A 19681-nucleotide genomic window follows, 5' to 3' on the forward strand; every position below is an offset into this window, starting at 1 on the left:
ACAAAGCATTTTGCTTCTTAGAATCTTGTCTGAATTTTGTATGCTCTCTGGCTGGCAAGAAGAGGGACTTCATGTCATTATGCAAAGAATGTAATAAAAAGCCAAAGCTGGTATGCTCCCTGCCGTGCAGAGATGAGCTTTCCAGAGGCCTGGTCTGGGAGTCAAGCAGCCCGCTGAGCAGGGCAGCAAGCAGCAGGGAACTTGGTGGGGTTGCTTTTGACAGCCCTTTCACCCACCTCCAGAAAGCTCACTGGCCACAGAGACCTGTCCTTGAAGAGTTCAGGGCAGGAGAGAGGGAAAGGAAGGGGGAGGAAACACTATAGAATTCGTGCTTCTTGGGGTCCCATGTCTTGGTTCATTCCCTATGCGAGCGTAAAAACTCAACCTAACTGTAAGGATGAGCAAAGAAAAGGGTTCTCCCCTCCATGGTGGCATCTGGGACTTTTCCTCCCCTGCCTCTGTTTGGTTCATAAATGTGGATTATATGTGTATTTTTCTGTGGACAGGACCATGGCAGAAATTTCTTTCGTGTGTTCCTGGATAGAAGGGGGAGATGGTCCAGGCACCGTCTTAAACTTTTTTTTTTTTTTTTGCTACTCTGGCGGCTTTTCCATCTCTGTTTCAGCAAAGCTTTTTCAGAGATGTAAATGTTTGCTCATCATTAATATCAGCCAGGCCATCATGTGGCAGTGCTCTGACCACATGCCCCTATCACTCAACTGACGTGCACACGGAGAACATTTGCCTTAATCTAAGGAAAACAAATTTGGGAAGACACGTCTGCTAGTATTTTTTTAAAAAGAAGAAAGAAAGAAATATATATATATATATGACACATTCCAAAATGAAGAAAGTTTTTTTTTATTAGTGAATTCACAGACATACACATGGCATTTTTCTGATGGTTATTGCACGTATGATGTATGAATGGCAATATGAGTAAATGCTGGCCACCTCTATTTTGATTAGCTCAGCAATAAATGGCTCTTCCTCTCCCTTGCATGGCTATTTAACAGAATGCTATCTGTGCCATCTAGAAGCCTCAATTCAGAAGCCAGAAAGAGAGGTTTCAAGCTGCAATGGAACAACATCCATGGTTCGAAAAAGAAGAGTGGAAACATTAGCAAAGCAGACTCTGTTCTCAGAAACCCATGGAATTTGCATTTCAGAATCTAACTATTATCTCCGAACTTGCTAATTTTGAACCTTAAGCAACTTCCGTTGAAGTAACCCACACAGGGGAGAAGGAGGTATATCTTTGGTTTTATCTGCATCCCCCTCCCTGCCCCACCCACCCCCCCAGCTCCATCTCACAACTCCAATACAAAGGTCCCAGTGCCATCTCTCAGCATTGGGGCTTCTTTTAAATTTGATTATTTACTATATTCTAAGAACTTTAGACACTTGATTTGGGACATTCACTTATATTATCTCATCTTACCTTTGTTCAAAATCCCAATGCCATCTCTCAGCATTGGGGCTGCTTTTATATTTGAGTATTTACTATATTCTAAGAACTCTAGACACTTGATTTGGGACATTCACTTATATTATCTCATTTTACCTTTATTCAAAATCTACCAGGTGAGGTACTGTTATTATCCGCGTTCTACGGATAAGGACAGGAAGTTCAGAGAGTATACATGAATCACAATCGGTGATGCGCTAATGAGCAATTGATGGAGCTCAGATTGGAATTAGTATTTCTCCAACTCCAAAGATTGGGCTCTAAGGTACAATGAACTCAAGAGTTGTCCTCAAAGCGCGCACAGTCTCCCTGGGAGGTGACCAGGCAGCAGACTTGAATTTGAATCCCAGATCACACTCACTTGCTGTGTGACCTGAGCGAGTTCTTTCACTTCCCTGAATAGCCATTTTCCCATCTGAAAAAAATGGAGGTAATAATATATCGTGCATCCCTCATAGAATTGCTAAAAGGATTAAATTGGATTACTCATATAAACAGTGTCTTGCACTTACTAAATGCTATGATAATTATCTGCTATGACCTCTTTTCAATAATGAGACCATGGGATATATTATAAGTGATGTGCTAAAAGCACCTCACCCAAATTGGGTAAGGAGTGCCCCATACCGAGACAAGTGCCCCGTTGGCCATATACCTCTGCTGGCTGCCTGGACCAGCAGGGGATCATGGGAAGGAAGGTTGACACAGTTTGAGCAGCATTTCTATGGGCAAATAGGGCCAAACACTTAGCTCAGAACTCCAGCTGCCACTCCCAGTAGCTGACCTTGCCTGAGCTCTCTGGCAAATGGGTCAAGTAGGGTATAGATGTGCTTGGAATCGAGGGACCATGGGCCTCCCTCTGGGCCTAGGAACTCAGTGGTTGAGGGACCAGAGCATCCTGAATTATAGGCCTTGCCTCCCAGCAATTAGCAGAGCAAAGGAAAGATGCTTCTCAGAACCCAATTACTAAGCCAATCCAGGGCTTGCTTTCTCAGTGAGGACTATGAGGACAAAGGATTAACCTTAGAACTGAGGGCCACATGGGGTTAGGGAGCCCATACCTTCTGTCTTTTTCACTTTGAAGTCAATTTTTATGTAGCATGTTCTAAAGCAACCTGGATTTTAACAGTCTTCAAAAGAATAACTTGTCTTCTCTGTCATGTCCAAAGTCAATAGAAAAAGTGAAGTCGTTACAAACTGAAGGAACTTAGTCACTCTGAGAATGGTTGGTGAATTTCATGCTAAAGGTCTTTCTAAATTCAGTCTCTCATCCCAAAATTAAATTCTTATCAACAAGTCATCAGTGAAAAGTTCTTGAACACAACAAGTCCTTCCTGTAAAGAGTTTTTAGTACAAGTAAGTTTCATGTTTAAACTTTTAGAAATTTTAAGAGTTTAAGTAAAAGCAAACAACTTTATAAGACATAAAATAGTAAGAGCTGCACATGTGTAAAAGCTATAAGTATGTGATCAAAACATCGACCAGCTCAATAGCTTCTCACGTGATAAAAGCAGTACCTTGGTGCTTACACCCATATCTGTTACCCGCCCCCAGTGGCCCCCATGAGTCCCCAGCAGTAACATGATGCTCTCACACAAGTCTGTCAGCCACAGATGCTCAGCGCCGTGTTCCCCGTTTGCCTTTTCCTCTAGGCCTGTCCCCCCTCACTGCGCCCACTGCCACCAAAGCTATTTAGAGAAGGCTCCCCATCTTCAAGACAGAAGCATACTTGCCAGGGATGGGGTCTTGGGATGCTCCTATAGCCTTCAGCCTTGAATGTCAAGAGGGGTGTTATTTCCTTTCAGAGATGGTGAGAATGTTCTCCTCCCCAACTTTAAGTTTTCACCAGGGTCTTCAATCAGCTTGTTTGGCTGCCCAGATCTATTATTCCCACCTAGGGGCTCTCATCTCTGGCATCCAGCTCTTATTAGGTTTCTTAATTCTGTCCAGCAAGCTAGACACAGAGTCGTTCTCCTTCATCTTCTCTCTCTTCCCAGCCTCCCTCAACTACAAATTCTTTTCTCCATATTGTTATAAGAAAAAAAATAATAAAAGCCCTTTTCTATCAATGACTGGAAATAGAAAAGAGAGAAAGTGTGTGTGTGTGCATGCACACACCTACCTGAGCAGTATTCTCACTGGGCTTTTTTTTTTTTTTTAAGATTTTTATTTATTTATTTGCGAGAGAGAGTGAGCATGAGCGAGGGGGAGGGAGGAAGAGGGAGAAGCAGACTGCCCGCTGAACAGGGCGCCCAATTCAGGGCTCGATCCCAGGACCCCGGGATCGTGACCTGAGCAAAGGCAGATGCTTAACTGACTGAGCCACCCAGGCGCCCCTTCTCACTGGGCTTTTAAAAGCTCAAATGAGTCAGAGGGAATTATCAGGGAAGGTTTCATGGGGTGACGAAGATCTCATTTACCTTAGAAAATGGGAAGCATCAGACGTGCGTGCAGGTGGAAAGGACAAAGAAAGGGTGCCCACAACAGAGGGGCTGACAAAGCGTATGTGAGCAGGGCCTGCTGAGGGGAACAGTGGGGACAGTTAGCTTCAGGCAGGAATTGTGGCAGTTGGGGGGTCGTGACACCTAAGCGGGGCTGCTGGGGCAAAACTGAGTAGTGGGAACACAAGGAGATGAGAGTAGATTTGCTGTGGCCAACATCGAGAGAGCTCTCGAGGCCGTTGAGCCGGGGTCGTGGCAGGATGTATTTACAAATTTCGAGGGAGCTCCACCTGACCAGGGGATGTGCACGGTGGGCTGCATGAGGGCAGAGTGTGCAAGCGTGTTGTCAGAGAGGGAAGAGTCTGACAGAGAAGGCAAGGAAGCATCCGTGCCTGGACCACAGGACGAAGACTAGTTGGCAGGAGGAACCAGCGACGTTCCGGAGGAAATCAGGGATCTCTCCTCCTTGATGTTGCCACTTGGCTGAAGTTTCCTTTGATTGTGAACTACATTCCAAAATGAGTTCAAACAGGTTTTGTGCCCTCTACCACCCCTACCCTTTGTCCTGTAAGCTCTTTATTCTCATTTCTCTAAGAAGCCTCTCCATGGTCTGCCACCAGCACCCCTGCTTTGTCTCATCTATTTTCTGTTGCTGCGAACCTTGGTTTTGCCACCTGTTTGGTCCCCTTGGACTTGAAACCCTGCCTTCTCTTGTTTCCTGGCCCACTCTCTTTGGGGATAATGAGGGGAGGGATCTTTCCTGCTTCCCCAGAGCATCACTATCCCCAGTCCTGCCTCTTTCCTTCCATTATTCCACCGTCTTTTCTCCTAACCTAGAGGAAGGGAGATAAGAAATTCTTTAATTGGAAACTCCAAGATTGGTGCATGATTGACCAAGCATAAAGCCCCTCTCCATAGTAGAAGATGATACCTGATTCCTTACATGTATATCGTCTCTTTTTGTAGCCGAACTGGTGAGTGTTCCCCTTTATCACCAAAAGCGCACTTAGAGGTCCTAGGGGGTAATGCATCTCTGCTCCTAGTGTAGAACCCCCAGAATTTCAGGGACTCAAGCTCAACTCTCTGGACGGTTACAATGTCTCGTTTTTCAACTTGGAATTGTAACACCGAGGGCCTGGATGGCAACTCAAAACTGGTTTGGGATATGGAGCCAGGTCTGCTCCCTAACTGACATGGAGAATGGGTCTAATAACCAAAAGACAGTGGTTCCAGGAAGCCCAGCTTTCCTCTGAGCATGAACAAGGTGGAAAGCAGAAGGATGGTGGAAAGTGAAGGTGGAAAGTGAAGAAGGATCCCAGCATATTTTAGGTCGGGATCAAGGGATACCCACTTGGTTGGGGCATGTGAGCCTTTCAATATTGTGCAGGCAGCTCAGCTTGGAAACTGCCATCTCTGGCCATATCTATACGATCCAAAGCCTTCTGGTGCAAGAGCAGACTTCCTGGAGTAGGTTCCAGTAATTCTTCCCTGATCTCAGCCAGAAGCAGCCACAGAAAAGCCTTTTTCTTTGAAATCTGGCTGTCCTCCTGCCAGGGTTGTGAATGGCCCTGGGAGAAACAGCGATGGTTAGCTGGTGGAGCAAATTGTAATTTTACAGGTATTGGGAGGGCTTAAGTAAAGGTGGTGTATTCAGGCCACCATAACAAAGTACCACAGACTGGGTGGCTTAAGCAACAGAAATTTATTTTCTCACCGTTCTGGAGGCTGGAAGTCCAAGGTCAGGGTGCTGGCGGGCTCTTCTCCTTGGCTGCAGATGGCTTGCCGCCTCGCCACATGGTGGACTCTATGTGTCCAGATATCCTCTTCTTATAAGGACACCAGTCAGATTGGATTAGGGCCCACCCGAAGAGCCTCACGTCAACTGAATCACCTCTTTAGAGGCCCTTTCTCCAAATACATCAGATTCTGAGGAATTGGAATTAGGGCTTTAACATGTGAATTTGAGGGAACAATTCAGCCCCTAACAAGTAGCCTAAGAAAACCTGTCCTCGAGCACTAGGAATCATCATAGCTGACATTTATCAGGCGGCACTAAGTGCCAGAGACTGTTCTAAGCATTTTTCGTATAGTATTCCATCTCATCTTCACAATGATAGATTGTATAATTATAGATTACGTAGATTATAAATTGATTCTGGGTTATAGAGTGCTCCCTTCTTTTCTGAAAAGCAGACAACTTACTTTGGTGTGATTATGTGATATAGGGAACATCACACCCCAGTCTGTGACCCGGGGCTTCTGTGATTTGATGGGGGTTGAAATAGCGGGAGCATCTTATTACGGTGCTTTGGCGGGGAGGAGATCTCTGACAAGTGCAAGGCTTCCTTTCTTCCATCCATATCTCTCCACAAGCCAGACTTGCACCAGGGGATGAGACAGTATGAATGGGCAGACTGAGGGTCTTACATAGGGACTCCCCCATCCGCAGAGCTGACATTCTGCCCTTGTTCCTAGGCAAGCTGAATCATCAGAATTTAGACAGGAAACTCTCATCTTCAGGAGTCAGGCAAGAAAGCATGACAGAGCACGGTCCCCAGGAGGCGGGCAGCCTCCCAACTGAGTCATGGCTGTGTAAGATGCACCAGCACATCCTGGAGAACCCATATGAAAACTGCTGGGCATTTCTTCGAGCTAGACACCTGTACCAAGATTTTTCTCATTTAGCCCACCTATCAGCTCTGAAAAAGCTATTCTTATACCTGTTTACAGATAAGGAAACTGAAATTAGAGGCAACCACAGCTCTGGGCCCCACCCTTCCCTTGTGTGACCTTGAGCTGGATGCTTAACCTCTCTGGGTGGGTCTCACTGGCCTCACCTATAAAATAAATGCTCACTTTCATATCCCCTTCCAGCCTGCCAGCTCCGTCAGGGGCATTTCTGCTGAGGCCTCAAAGAGCCCAGCGCTCAAGCTCCATCAGAACACTGCACATGCGCCCTGGGTAACCACTCCTCACGGCCTCCCCTGTTCCCCATGCTCCTCTCTACAGACCCAACAAGGAACGTGCTCCGTCGGCTCCCCCATCCCCACCCGACTGTCCCAAATCCCTCCTCACCCAGGGTAACCTGCAAAAACCCATTGAGTTTGCATAAGGGTAAACTTGCCCCCCAGAGTGTGAGTCGATCAGCAATCTGGACCGCCCCCGGGGGTAGCCCTGGGCCACCCTGCCAGCTCAGAAGGAGAGTAGGTGAAGAGTGACACAGGATGAACTGACACTGGGCTTTCGGTCTCCTTCTCTGACCCTCCAGGAGGCTCTGTCAGTGGTGAGCGACGACCAGTCCCTCTTCGACTCTGCCTACGGAGCGGCGGCCCATCTCCCCAAGGCCGACATGACCGCCTCAGGGAGCCCTGACTATGGCCAGCCCCACAAAATCAACCCCCTCCCACCGCAGCAAGAGTGGATTAATCAGCCGGTGAGGGTCAATGTCAAGCGGGAATATGACCACATGAATGGATCCAGGTAAGCCCGCCAGGCCTGCGCTGCTCCAGGGGTAGGCACAGCAGCTGCCAGGTGCGGGGCTGGTGGAGGCTTGAGGCACGCTCCCCAGGGGTCTGAGTTGAGCAGATCTGACCTACGCAGCTTCTGGCGCTCAGGGTGCCTGCAGCAGGTGGGGCTCTGGTGCTGGGCCGGGGAGCCTGAGTCAGTCCCTAGAGAGCTGAGACAAAAGAGGGTGATACGACGGAGGGCTGGGGGTGGAGCAGGGCCAGGAAGCCCACCTAGCCCTCTGAGCCTTGGTATAGCCCTCAAAGGCCAGGTCAGAGTCAGGCTCATGACCCAATGCAGACACTCTTTTGTGTGAGGCCCAGGTAGAGTCCCTCTTGGGGATAACTTAGTGAGAACATACCATCCTTTGTCCTGTCGAAGATATCTGACCTCTCTGGGTGGGTGTCAGAGATGACCAAAACATTCTTGCAGTAAAAGTCCAGAAGTGATGATAAAGGTGAGTGCATCTGGCGCTCACTGTGCCAGGGAGAACACATCACACTTGGGAGGTGTATTAGAACTTGGTGGTGCCCAGGGCAGGAAGACTTTCCTTGTGGAAATGCAGGGAGGAGAGCCCAAGGAGAGACGATTCACAGGAACAAGGAAGGGCACACCTGGGGGACGGGTAGCCCAGGTTTCATTCCCGGCTCTGCCCTTGGACGAGCTATCTAGCTGTCTGAGCACCAGCTTCTTCCTTTCGGAACCAGGGCGGCAGGACGTGCTTCTTCATAGGCTTGTGTTGATGGTTAACCGTGATGCTGTGAAGGAAGGACCCAGGACAGTGCCTAGGACTCAGAAGGTGCTCGATAGTGATAACGATCATCCTGAGCAAAGGTTTAAAAGAGAGAAAACGTTAGTCTCATTCATGAACTATCAGGCCAGCCAATGGGCCTTACAGCACAAGGAGAAAAAAATGAAAATTAAGAGAGGGCCCTGAATGGCACACTAAGAAAATGCAGAATTTATTCCATATGCAGATAACGACTTTATAGACTTGACATGTAACATCTTCAGAGCTTGATTTCCAGAGCTGGCAATCATATACAGAGGGTGGGGAAGGAAGGGAGCGTCAGAAAGATAAGAAGTTAGTGAAATATCCCAGTAAGATATGATCCCGTTCTGAATTTGAGTGATGGTAATGATTAGGGAAATCCTAATTTCCCTAATTAAAGGGATAAAAGGGATAGCCACAGGAAGGACAAATCAAAGGGATAATTAGCGGGGCTGAGGTGGACACATATTGAAGCCTATTTGGGGGGACAGAGGGTATATGAGAGGAAAGAATTAAAAAATGGCTGGAGTTTCCCTGTTTTTAGCAAGGACGGTGCCATTAGGCATGGGAGGTAGGAAAGGAAATGCTTTGAGAATAGATGTCAATGTTCCCTCTGAGATTCCTGTGAGCAATCAGTAGAACATCCAGATAAAAATGTCTGCTAGGCGTTGGAAACTAAGGCTGAGGTAATATTTGGGGGCTGGAACACAGGTTTGGGCATCATCTCTAAAGAATTGTCACTAAGAGGGGATGAGGTCACTCAGGAAACAAGGCTAGAGAAGGAGAGAGAAGGGGGTGAGCGTGCAGCTGGGAAGGAGATCTCCCCCAGACAACCGCCGGTCTCAGACCTGCCTGTGGGAACACCCAGCCCTACACTTTTCAATCCCACTAACAAGAACCAGCCACTGGGATCCCAACCCCCATCCCAGAGTCTAGCATTTTAGGAAGGCTCAGAGTTCTAAACCAGGAGCCCCTCACAAGAGCATCTCTCCACATAGATAATAAGGATAATGAGCTCCTCACTGTGTCGGGGGCGGGGGGCGGTAATAGTTTGTTAAACACTTTTTCCATATTATCTTATCATTTGCTCCCCACCATGAGGCTAGGAGATAAATGTTGCAATTACATTTTGACATTTAAAGGCAGATTGGGCTTTGGGGGGGTGGGCAGGGGGGTGCTTGATGCTTTGTCCAAGGATTTAGAGGAGGCAAAACCGGCACCAGAGCCAGGCCTTCTGATTCCTGGCCTGTGGGCCTCCTTTCTGTCCCCTCCCTCTCTGCCTGTACATTGTGCTCTGGGGTTCATGGTCCAGTTCCTGACAACCCCCAACCTGGCAGTGCCTCCCAAACTGGCCCAACCACTGGACGGACCTTCCTGATGCTTATTGAAAATCCAGATTCCACGCTTGGAACGTCTTTGGTCTGTTGTAGCCTGAATCCCAACCACTCTTGTAACCTCACCCTAACCCAGACCAGCAGCATCTGTCCTGCTAGGCCACCGCGGTAGCACCCTGTTCGCCCCACTTCTGCTTGCCTTCCTGAAGTCTGTTCTTCACACAGTGGCTAGAGTCAACCTTTCAGAATATTTAACTCTCTTGTGACAAAATCCACAGTCTTCCACACGCCCCATCCCCCTCATCCATATGAAACCCTTTTTATCCCTCCTTACTCTTTCCTTCTGCATCAGCCACCCAAGACTCCGGATCCCAAGCACACTCCTGCCTCAGAGTCTCGGGCCTGTGTTCCTTCTTTCTGGAACATTCCTATTCCATCAAGTCATATGACTCTCTCTCCTACTTGTTTCAGCTCTCTGCCTGAATATCACCTTCTCAGAGGCCTTCCCTGACCACCTGATCTGAAACAGCACCCAGCGCTCTTTACCTTGCTTAGATTCTTCTTAGTTCTTCCTGGCTCTTAACACAGCCTTCACTAAAATGCGGGCAGGGCCTTATTCTGTCTACCGAGCGATGCCTGGTGCATGATAGGTGCTCAGTAGATAGTTGTGAAATTAACAAGTGAAGGGATGCATGGCTAAGCAGACTCAAAGGTGAAGCTGCTTATTCAAAACCATATAGGTCATCAGTGTATAAGCCAGGACAGCCAAGGTCTGCGGACATTGCCTCAGCTGCAGCCTGCGTTTGTGCTCAGGGGAGGCTGCATTTATGAGCTGACTGCTGTCTCCCCTGCAACATACTAATCCTGGCCAAAGAGGGTCCCCCAGGGAAGTCAATTTGCAGAACCCACTTGCCAGCCATCCCTGGCTGCCATCACACCAGAGGCCAGCTGGAGGAGAGCTGTGTGATCACCCTCAAAGAGCAGACGTGGTATTTATGGGGTTCTGGTAGCACAGAGCAGTCCCTGCTTTTGATTGGCCAGTCCTGCCCCAGACCATCCGCAGGTGACAGAGTAGGCGCAGAAGGACTGATGTAGTCTCACCCGCCCCGGGGAAACAAAAAAGGTCCAGTGGACTCTCAGAGCCATTGCCAGCACCCCATAAATATTCTCCAAGAGCTCACATGGAATCTGGCCTGGTGGGCAGCAGGGAACAAGGGTTTTCAGAAAAATGTCTTTGCTGAGGGTAGAACTATGTCAGATTCTATTATTTGATCACACAAAAACAAAGGACACAATGAAAAAGATGCCAGGCAATTTAAATCTCTCATCATCGACACTGTGTTTCCCTGACCCCCTGAGTATTATTGAAATGACCCCTTTAATACCCAAGAATTCCTAACTTCAGATGAGAAAACCAAAGCAGCGTATCTATCCCATTTGGGGTCTTTCGGCTCATGGACTAGATTTGTGGCATCCAATGCAGGAGCTACCAGACACACATTACATTTGAGCACTTGAAATCCAAAACCGACATGTGCTCGAAATGCAAAATATGCACCAGACTTCTAAGAGTATGGGGAAGAAAAGTAAAATAGCTCATTAATTATTTTTATATTGATTATGTTGAAATGATCATTTCTTTTGGCTGAATGATAATTTCTTTTGGATCATTTTCTTTTGGCTGTAGTGAGTTAATATATTAATATATTTTAAAGTTCATTTCACCTGGTTTTTTCATTTTAAAAATGTGGCTACTAGAAAGTTCAAAATTATATATGTGGCTCACATTGTACCACCAGAGAGCGCTGGACCAGAATGCTCTGGACCATCCCCCTTGGGTTTCCGAGTTACTTCATGCTTACTGGAGACCCTGTAGATATCGTGTCTCTGGAGGAGGTATTCTCTGTGCCTAAAGCTACAATGCCCCTCTTGCTTTTTATCCCACTATTAAGTCATTTGGACCAGGGGCATGGGGTCACGTGGAGAGACTGAGGTCTGGGGAGCTCAGGGAAAGCCTAGCTGGCCCATATTGTGGGAGGTTTGCTCTTTCTCCGTATCTTCCTGTCTTGGTTGAATCTGTTAGGATGAGTTGTTCTTGGAACAGCAAGGCCTGTAGGTTCTGTGATGTATGTAGACTTCAGCAACTTGACCCCGGGCTGTGGTCTGCAAATAACTCTCAGCTGCATCCTGCCTCAACCTCGGGGATCGGGGGAGAAACATCCCATGAGGGAAAGAGTATTATTTTATGGAGGGGAGGGGAATGCAAGGACCTGCTTGCCTTGTGTTCCCGGCATGCAGGACCTGAGTCGGCGTTAGTCTACCCCAACACCCCCTAGCACTGGCCAGTGGGCTCTGGATGCTCTTAGGACACACGTGGAGACTTCACATTCCATCTACAGGAAGATCAACCTTCGCACACGCTGTAACTTCTGCCTCTAAGACTGCTGAGCAGCTTTCTCAGGTGCTTCCTTCGGTTCTGAACCTTGCAGTACGGAGCATGTCACACAAGCTGGGCAGGAAGCTGTCCTCAGGCTTCTGGAGAAGTTGTGAGCACCTACTATGTACGGAGGTGAAAACAGCTATGGGGTTAGGGCGAAGGGCTAGATTATGGGTGCTTTTTTTTCCTTTCCTTGGAATTTGCTTCTCACTTATTGAGTATTCCTTTTTAAAAACAACAAGGCACACATCTAGGCATGGCTCCTACAGAAATCCTAAAGACAACACGGATCGCACAATGGTGCATAGTGTGCACACCGCATAGAAGACACACATGATAGGTCCTAAGGCGACTGTGTGGCTTGGGTGGCCTCTGGGACCTCGCATGAGCTATGTGAATACAGAGAATCCACTGACCACAAGCCTGGGCTGCACACTTGTGGCTCGGGGTGGTGCCGTCTGAGTTGCTCGGGGCTGAGCGGGAAGGCAGAGAAGACGTCTGTTACAGGCTAAAGGGGTCATCTTTGGGAGGAGTCTTTGAGATCTTCTCTCACCCAAATACCCAAGCATTCTCACCTTGTTTTAAATTGCTTAACACATTGCAAGGCACCCTTGCAAATCACTGGCAGGATTTTTAAAGCAGCGTTCACTGAACATATGAAAATAGAAGGGGAAGAATAAAGAGCTCCTGTCCCATGGTGAAACTAAAGGAGACGGTTGCAGGGTCCACGTCACCTTTGCTGGGGCCTCTCCTGCCATGGCTTATGGAGATGCTCTGAGCTCCACGCTTGGAGCGGGCACGGCCTCCCTGCTCTATTGTGGCCGCCCCAGGCCCTCTTGTCTCCTGTCCCAGGGCTCTCAGCTGCCTGTGGGCCCCGACCTCATGCTAGCTGTAAGTGCAGGTCTCAATACAAATTAGCAGGAGCGCCGGCAAGCTGAATGGCAGAACCTCTTCCCCTCCGTGCTCCCCCTTGCCCCCCCCTCTTGTTTTCATTGGGCCTCTTCACAGGGCCAGCTGTCTCATTAAAGAGCAGCCTTTAGTCTGTGCTTCACCTGTGCCCACCCTTAGCATAGCTGTCAAGCCCCAGCGCCGCACGCGAGGCGTTTGCTGTCTGCTGGAGGCACAGCGCCCAAGAGCTTGCCAAGAGGGGAGGGCGGCAGGCCGGCGGTAAAGGTACGGCTTTCCTTCCTTTTCTCCCTGCGCAGTCAGGGGAGGGCTGGCCTGGGCAAGTGTGGTGGTCCAGGGTGGTGCCAGGCTTCTCTGAGGGCACCCCTGGCGGCGGGGACTGGGAGCGAGAACAGGGCCTTATTCCAGAGGAGGAGCACCCAAGAGTGGGCGTCCAGACGCATCACCTTGCACAGCTGGGGAGTAGGAGCCTACAGAGGTGCCGGAGGAAGGAGACAGGAGGAAGCAGAAAGATGAGAACTTCTGTGGGATAGGAAATGAGGAGGTTCCCACTCGCGTACAGCCCCCAGGGGTCACCCCAGCAAAAGAACCCTGGTCCCGACGGTGGTTTTGATGTCCTCCTCCGGGAGCCCGCCGATCCTGTGACCTGGGCGCCCACCTCCCCGGCAGGTGCCCATCCCACCTTGGTGCTCCTGGCTCCTCTTCTTACCCCGTCCCAGACCAGGTGGCTCTTACCAAATGTTTCCTCTTTTCAAACTTATTTCTCTCTCTTCCTGGCACCAAGGCCTGGCCCCGCCATAGGTGCCTATGGCATAAAGGGTCGCCCCACTTCGGCAATTTCTGAGGCTCTGGCTTTTCACCTCTGCACGGCGAGAGGTCAGTTTTCGGCTTGGCAACCGCCAGAGGCCCAGCCGACACTGGAAATCATTTTCCAAACCTCGACTCCTTGATGTTCCTCACGGGAAGCGCAGGCTGCTGAGCAGCACCCCCTCTCCCGTCACGCCCGCCATCCCTCCCCCACGTTGGACCTTGCTCTCCTCTCTGAGAGTTTTCTCGCCCCTGCCCACGGCCCTTGCACTCCGGCATCCGCCAGAGGAAGTGTGTGCTCGGGCCACCCCACCCTCGGCCGCGGGGGTTCCCAGCCAATGAAAGCGCTGCTCCCTTGGTGGAAGGCCAGCTTAATCCTCAGCCTCCTGCTGCCCTTGGGCTGTTTCACAATGGACAAGGATGTTGGGAAAGGCTGCCAGGCCGTGGCGGGTGTGTGTGTGTATGTGTGTAAGTGTGAAGGCTGCCAGGCCGTGGTGGGGTGTGTGTGTGTGTGTGTCGGGTGTGTGTGTGTGTGTGTGTGTGTGTCGGGTGTGTGTGTGTGTGTGTGTCGGGTGTGCGTGTGCGTCTCGGGTGTATGTGTGTGTGTGCGTGCGCGCGCGTGCACACGCATGCCGGGGGTGTGCCCGTGTCTGCGTGGGCGTGCACGCATGGGTGCGTGGGCGTGCACGCATGGGTGCGTGGGCGCGCTGTGGGCGTGTGGGCGTGTGTGCGCAGGCGCGCGCCCGCGGTTAGCCTAAAGGAGGGCGTGGGGGGCGGAGCGCGGCGCGCGGGGGCGCGGGCTCCGCTCGGACTCCCCCCCAGGGTCTTGCTGGGTCCGCTTCGCGGCCGGCCAAGGCCTTCAGCGGCAGAAGCCAGAGGGCCAAACTGGTGAAAAGCCCTGATGTGCTACTGCCTCCCCTCAGACTGCCATGGGGACATTAAACCTTCAACAATCTGGGGCTCTGACGGCTGGTTCTTGGTTCTCTGCCTGGAAAAACAGTAGGCGAATAGTAAAACCTTAAATTCTAACATGTGTAAGTTATACATCTTATTTTCATTTTCAGCCCATGTTCCCCTCTGTAAGACATCAGGAAAAAATTACCGTCTGACTTCTAATATCTCAGTGGACCATTTATCTCCCAGCTATGATAAGTGATCTTCAATATTTTTTTTCCTTTCAGATTAAGAAACAAATTCGTTTAATTGTCTTTATTGACTGTGCTCTGGCCCCCCTGCCCTGCCTGAGCGCCCGCCCCCCCGGGTGCTGTTCCTCCTCTCCTCTGCGATCAGGACTGCCCTCCCTGCCTCTGGAGTGCGGCCACCAGCCACGGGATGGGCGAGGCCCTCCTGGCACAACCTGGCTCCTTAAGTCCTCAGGATGGTTGGTCCCTGCCCAGGGCAGAGTAAGGAGGGCAGCGGCCAGGGCTTTGGAAAGCCTGGAGTCTTTCTGCGGCCCAAGGTTGGGCCGCTGTAATCTGAACCTTATCTGAACTCCTTGGTCTGAAAGGCCTGGTTTGGTGCTCTTGAGAGAACTGGCTGCGTCCCAGGTCTGATGCTTCCTGCACTGTGTGACCGCAGCCTCTCCGGGGCCTTCCAGTCGTCCCCAGCTGCAGTGGCTGAATGGAAAGGTGGGATGGCACTTCCCCTGGGCACGCTGGAGGGGGGCGGGGACCATGATACCCGGCTTGGCGGGGGGCGGTGTGGAGCATTCTGCCAGCCTACCCCCGGGCTCTGGGGGGCTCTGGGGGGCCACAAGTGGGGTGTCAGCTTAGATCTCCAGACAGCTGCTCAGGGCTGGGCTGATGCCAGGGAACGGCCTCCAACTGGGCTACGGACATCAAGGCTGGGTTGGATGATTTTTCCCTTCTGCAATTCCTTATGGTTCTTCTGTGAGCATGGTGGCCAGAGCTGCAACCTGCCACCGGGGCCACAACCTATCAGGTTGAAGTTCTTGAATTCTATTCCTTCGTGCAGCAACCAGCTCATTTGTGGGCGTGCGTGCATGTGTATGTGTGTGTTTTAAAGTAAACTCTCTGCCCAATGTGGGGCTCGAACTCAGGACCCCAAGATCGAGAGTCATATGCTTTACCAGCTGAGCCAGCCAGGCATGCCTGCATGTGTGTTTTGATAGGAAAGCTTAACACCAAAGACCTGAGTTCTGTGTCCACTTTTACTAGCTCTGTGACCCTGGGCCAGTCACCTCACCTCTCAATTTCCTTAACCATAAAGTGGAGATATGAACCCTTGCCATGGCTACCTTGGAGGGGTATTGGGAAATTCAGATAGAACAGTGTACGAGAAATGCATTAAAATCATATACATGCAATAGATAGAGTCCACTCAGAAAACATCGATCACTCATCGCCTCTGGAAGGCTCTACCTAACACCCTGAGGTTTAAAGGAGAAAGGAATGTCAACCTCTCAGAAATTCCCAATCCAGCCAGGGGAAGAGCTCCCGCCACGCTAGTGATCCCACGGTGTGACCAGTGCTAGAACCAAGGCAGACAGAGCACCATGCGGGGTGCGGAGGCCTACCTGGGGGCCACCTGGGGGCCGGGTGGGGGCACATGCGGCCAGAGTGCAGGTTGCCTGGCGACAAGGTTAAAAATGTCAGCCGCAGTCAGATTGGGAGGGTTGCAGCACCGTCCTAAGAAGTCCAGACTGTAGTCCGAGGCCAGTGAGGATCTGCCAAAAGCTTTTGAGTACCGTAATTATAGGACTGGGCTGGGATTCGAAGAAGACTCTGGTGGCGGCGTGGAGGAGAGAAGTAAGGCAGCGGCGACAGCATTACACCAGGTGGGGCTGGGACACGGCGCCACGGTTGTCTGCCCACGCTGGGCTGATGGAAGCTGCAGTGATGACTTCCTCTGGGCTTTGTGTCCTCTCACTCCAGGGAGTCTCCGGTGGACTGCAGTGTTAGCAAATGCAGCAAGCTAGTTGGTGGAAACGAGCCCAACGCCATGAACTACAACAGCTACATGGACGAGAAGAACGGCCCCCCTCCTCCGAACATGACCACCAACGAGAGGAGAGTCATCGTCCCCGCAGGTACTTTGGGAACCAGGCTGCCGGCTGGCATCCGTGTCCTCCCTTTTCTGCGCTAGGAGTTGGAGGGCAGGCTTGTCCAGTGGGCATCTAGACCTTCACCTGGTACCCTCTTCCCTATGGAAATGCCTACTTACATTTCTCACTTCCTTCCAGCTGTCCTTCAAGATAGCATCCCCCGGGTCACCAGCACCCTCAAACAGGTCACAGCACAGACTCTCCCCCGGGGGCCTGGTCCCCCAGGAGGAGGCCTGCAAAAGGGGACAGAGGCAAGGCCGTCTGAATCCCAAAGGAGTCCCAGGAACTCCCGGCGGGCCCGCCCTCGCCTTGAAGGAGAAGGATGGCTCCAGAGGTCTGTCATGTCCATCAGGCATGTACTTCCTGGCATCCGCAGGGTCCCACCTTTCCAAAATTACAACCAGTTTTTTCAGTTTCAAAATGGAAATAACTATATTTAACAAATGGAGCGCCTTAACGTGTGCAGCAAGTTAGGTCATTATGTAAAAATAGCCTATTTTTCCTAGGTATTGGTGCTGTTGGTTACAGAAAATAAAATCCTTGTTCAAGCCTTCAGTCCCCTGGCTGGACACTCCACCTGGGCTAGAGCAGCAAGCTCAGCAGCCTGGTCAGAAAGGGGGTTTGAAAACTACAACATGTAGAGTTGGTGCCAGGTGGAAGGAGCAAGAACGTCCAAATCTTAAGCAAAGTGAATTACAGGGCAGGGATTACAACTAATCTTACCAAAATAGCATGACCAAAAAGGCAAAACCCCTTCCATTTGGAAAAGTGTAAATGCAGTTGTGTCTGAGGGCAAAGGATTAGATATCTCTTTGAGGTAATGCAAAGGAATTTGCTTGTTGGTCTGGAAGGCATGGTTTTGTAATGAGCCTCTCCTCCCGATGCCCTTTTGTATTTATTTTCCACGGCAAGCTGTGTCTCACCATCTCTGAGGACCACGGCCGCATCCCTGTGCTCTGGGCCAAATGCAAGATGGTGGGGGCGGGGGGTGCGAGGTGTGAGAGCCAGTGAGGCAGGAGAAGCTGGGCTAATGGGGCCTCTTCCTACAGTGCCCCGTAGGACTTGAAAACTGTTCGCAAAGGAGTTTGAATTTCCTTCTTCCACAAGCATGTGACTTCACAAAGGAAGAGGAAGAATAGCTCCCATTCTCTGAGCACTTTGCAGGTGCCAGGCACCATGTGAACTGCTTTCTCTACATTCCATTACTTCTATCATTTAACATTTAATCTCCTCCCTCCTTCAGGACAGCAGGAAAGTTTAGCTCAGGTGCATTGGTAAGGTCCAAGAAAACCATGTTTCTCCCTTCTCATCAAAAAAGCAAACGATGAAACAATAGTAGAGCTGATGTGGTAGGAACTTCCCTGTTCTCCCCTAAGCAGAGCCAGACCTCACCAGGCCTTTGCTCACCTGGCATCAAGCTGCCCTGCTTTGCCCCAACCGTGGCCAGCATGGGAAGGCAGTCTTGAGCACCGAAGACTTAGGGGATCAGAGATTGTCTCTGAACCAAACGTCGATAACCATCTCATTTCTGCAGTCACTTTTGGGAGGTGAGAGGGGGCAGATATGGCCACAATGCTCAGTTGACCCTTCAACTCTGAACTGGTATCGAAATGCTTTCAAAAGAAATATCAAAATGTCAGTCCTCAGTGGACCAAGGTAACCGTAGCAGTAATCGTGATGATAGTGTAAATTCATACCACAGGGTCTTTAAAGCATTTCTTGTCATGAATTCACTAGCTATGGATTTGCTTCATTATTTTACCTCTGGTGAGATCTTTAAACATTATCCTTAGACATTTTGGATTCCTCCAGGCCAGCCTCCTGGACATGAGGGAAAGTCTCATTTGGGTGAGTCCACAAATCAAGGCAATAAAACATTTGTGGAACAACTGATTGAATTTATGGTGGGATTTTTAAGACAAGTATAAATGAGGGCCCTGGTTAATCACCAGTTTCAGGTTCAGATGGGAAGAAACTAGGACTAAATCATCCAGGAAATACATTTGGAAGAGTTTAGCATGATCCAGAGTAGAAGATTTATAATTCATTGTGCTGTAAAGGGAGAGAAATAATATTGTGATAGAGCCCAAAGCAAGAGAGGAAATAATAAAATAATTAAATATATGGTGTAAAATTGAATTTGAGACCTCGAATACTAAAAGTGAGGAATTAGGAGAAGCAAAGGAGATCAGATGAAATAAAATGCTGTGTAACCCAAGCCCTACCTTTGCCATTTTTCTTTAGAATTCTGAAATGGTACAAAATATTTCTGTTTACCAATGGTCCATGCCTAATTGTTTCTGGAGAGTAAAAGAGGAAAACAAACCAAGAAATTTATGTGAGAGAGAGAGAGAGATGCATATGGACTTGAACTTGTACAATGTACAACGAACCTTTAGGAGGAGCTCTGTTATTTGGCATAATAGCAGAGCAGTTCACAGATGAGTTAAAGCAGGATCATGAAAAGGCAAGAGGAGGGGCTTTGGGTCAGGGGGACCCACCCCATCCACTAAGCGAAGTCCTAGGAAGACTTAAGTTTGAGCTAGGGACTGCATCTTTCAAAACTCCGCTTTCTATCGCAAAGTGAAGATAAAAGCCATTTTGCTGGGTTTTCTAGATATGTGAAAAATGGGACATGTGGGGCAGCTGCACACAGTAGGCACCCCAAATCTGGGGTCACAGCAGCCTGTGACCCGTAACTCCACATTCTACTGTCTCCTCTCTGGCCAGCTCCTCTCCCTCCAGCACCAATATGGCAACCCCCCTCCCACACCTGGGCGGAGGCTGGGCGCTTTGCAAAGCGGACTCAGCCCCTGCCACCCACATACTCACATATAAAAACCAAGGAGGAATGGAGAACCCATGGCAAACGAGGGCAATCAGCAGAAGCTCTGAGTAAAAGTGCTGGGGAATTTGCATCTGGTGTGAGGAAGGCAACAGAACCTTGC

The 19681-nt window shown here is 49.8% G+C and overlaps 1 protein-coding gene across 3 annotated transcripts in view; it reads left to right on the plus strand.

The window, feature by feature from the left end:
• FLI1 (Fli-1 proto-oncogene, ETS transcription factor) overlaps positions 1 to 19681 on the plus strand; it is a 115293-nt gene that overhangs the window by 55498 nt on the left and 40114 nt on the right. For all 3 annotated transcript variants that reach the window (XM_035009285.1, XM_035009283.1, XM_035009286.1), the window contains exons 2-3: positions 7178 to 7389; positions 16564 to 16718. In XM_035009285.1, coding sequence (XP_034865176.1) covers positions 7259 to 7389; positions 16564 to 16718 — 286 coding nt within the window. In that variant the 5' untranslated portion in view covers positions 7178 to 7258. The remainder of the gene's footprint in view (positions 1 to 7177; positions 7390 to 16563; positions 16719 to 19681) is intronic.

Source organism: Mirounga leonina, unplaced genomic scaffold, assembly GCF_011800145.1.
Source record: "Mirounga leonina isolate KUSES-001 unplaced genomic scaffold, KU_Mleo_1.0 Mir_153, whole genome shotgun sequence".
NCBI classification, from domain to species: domain Eukaryota; kingdom Metazoa; phylum Chordata; class Mammalia; order Carnivora; family Phocidae; genus Mirounga; species Mirounga leonina.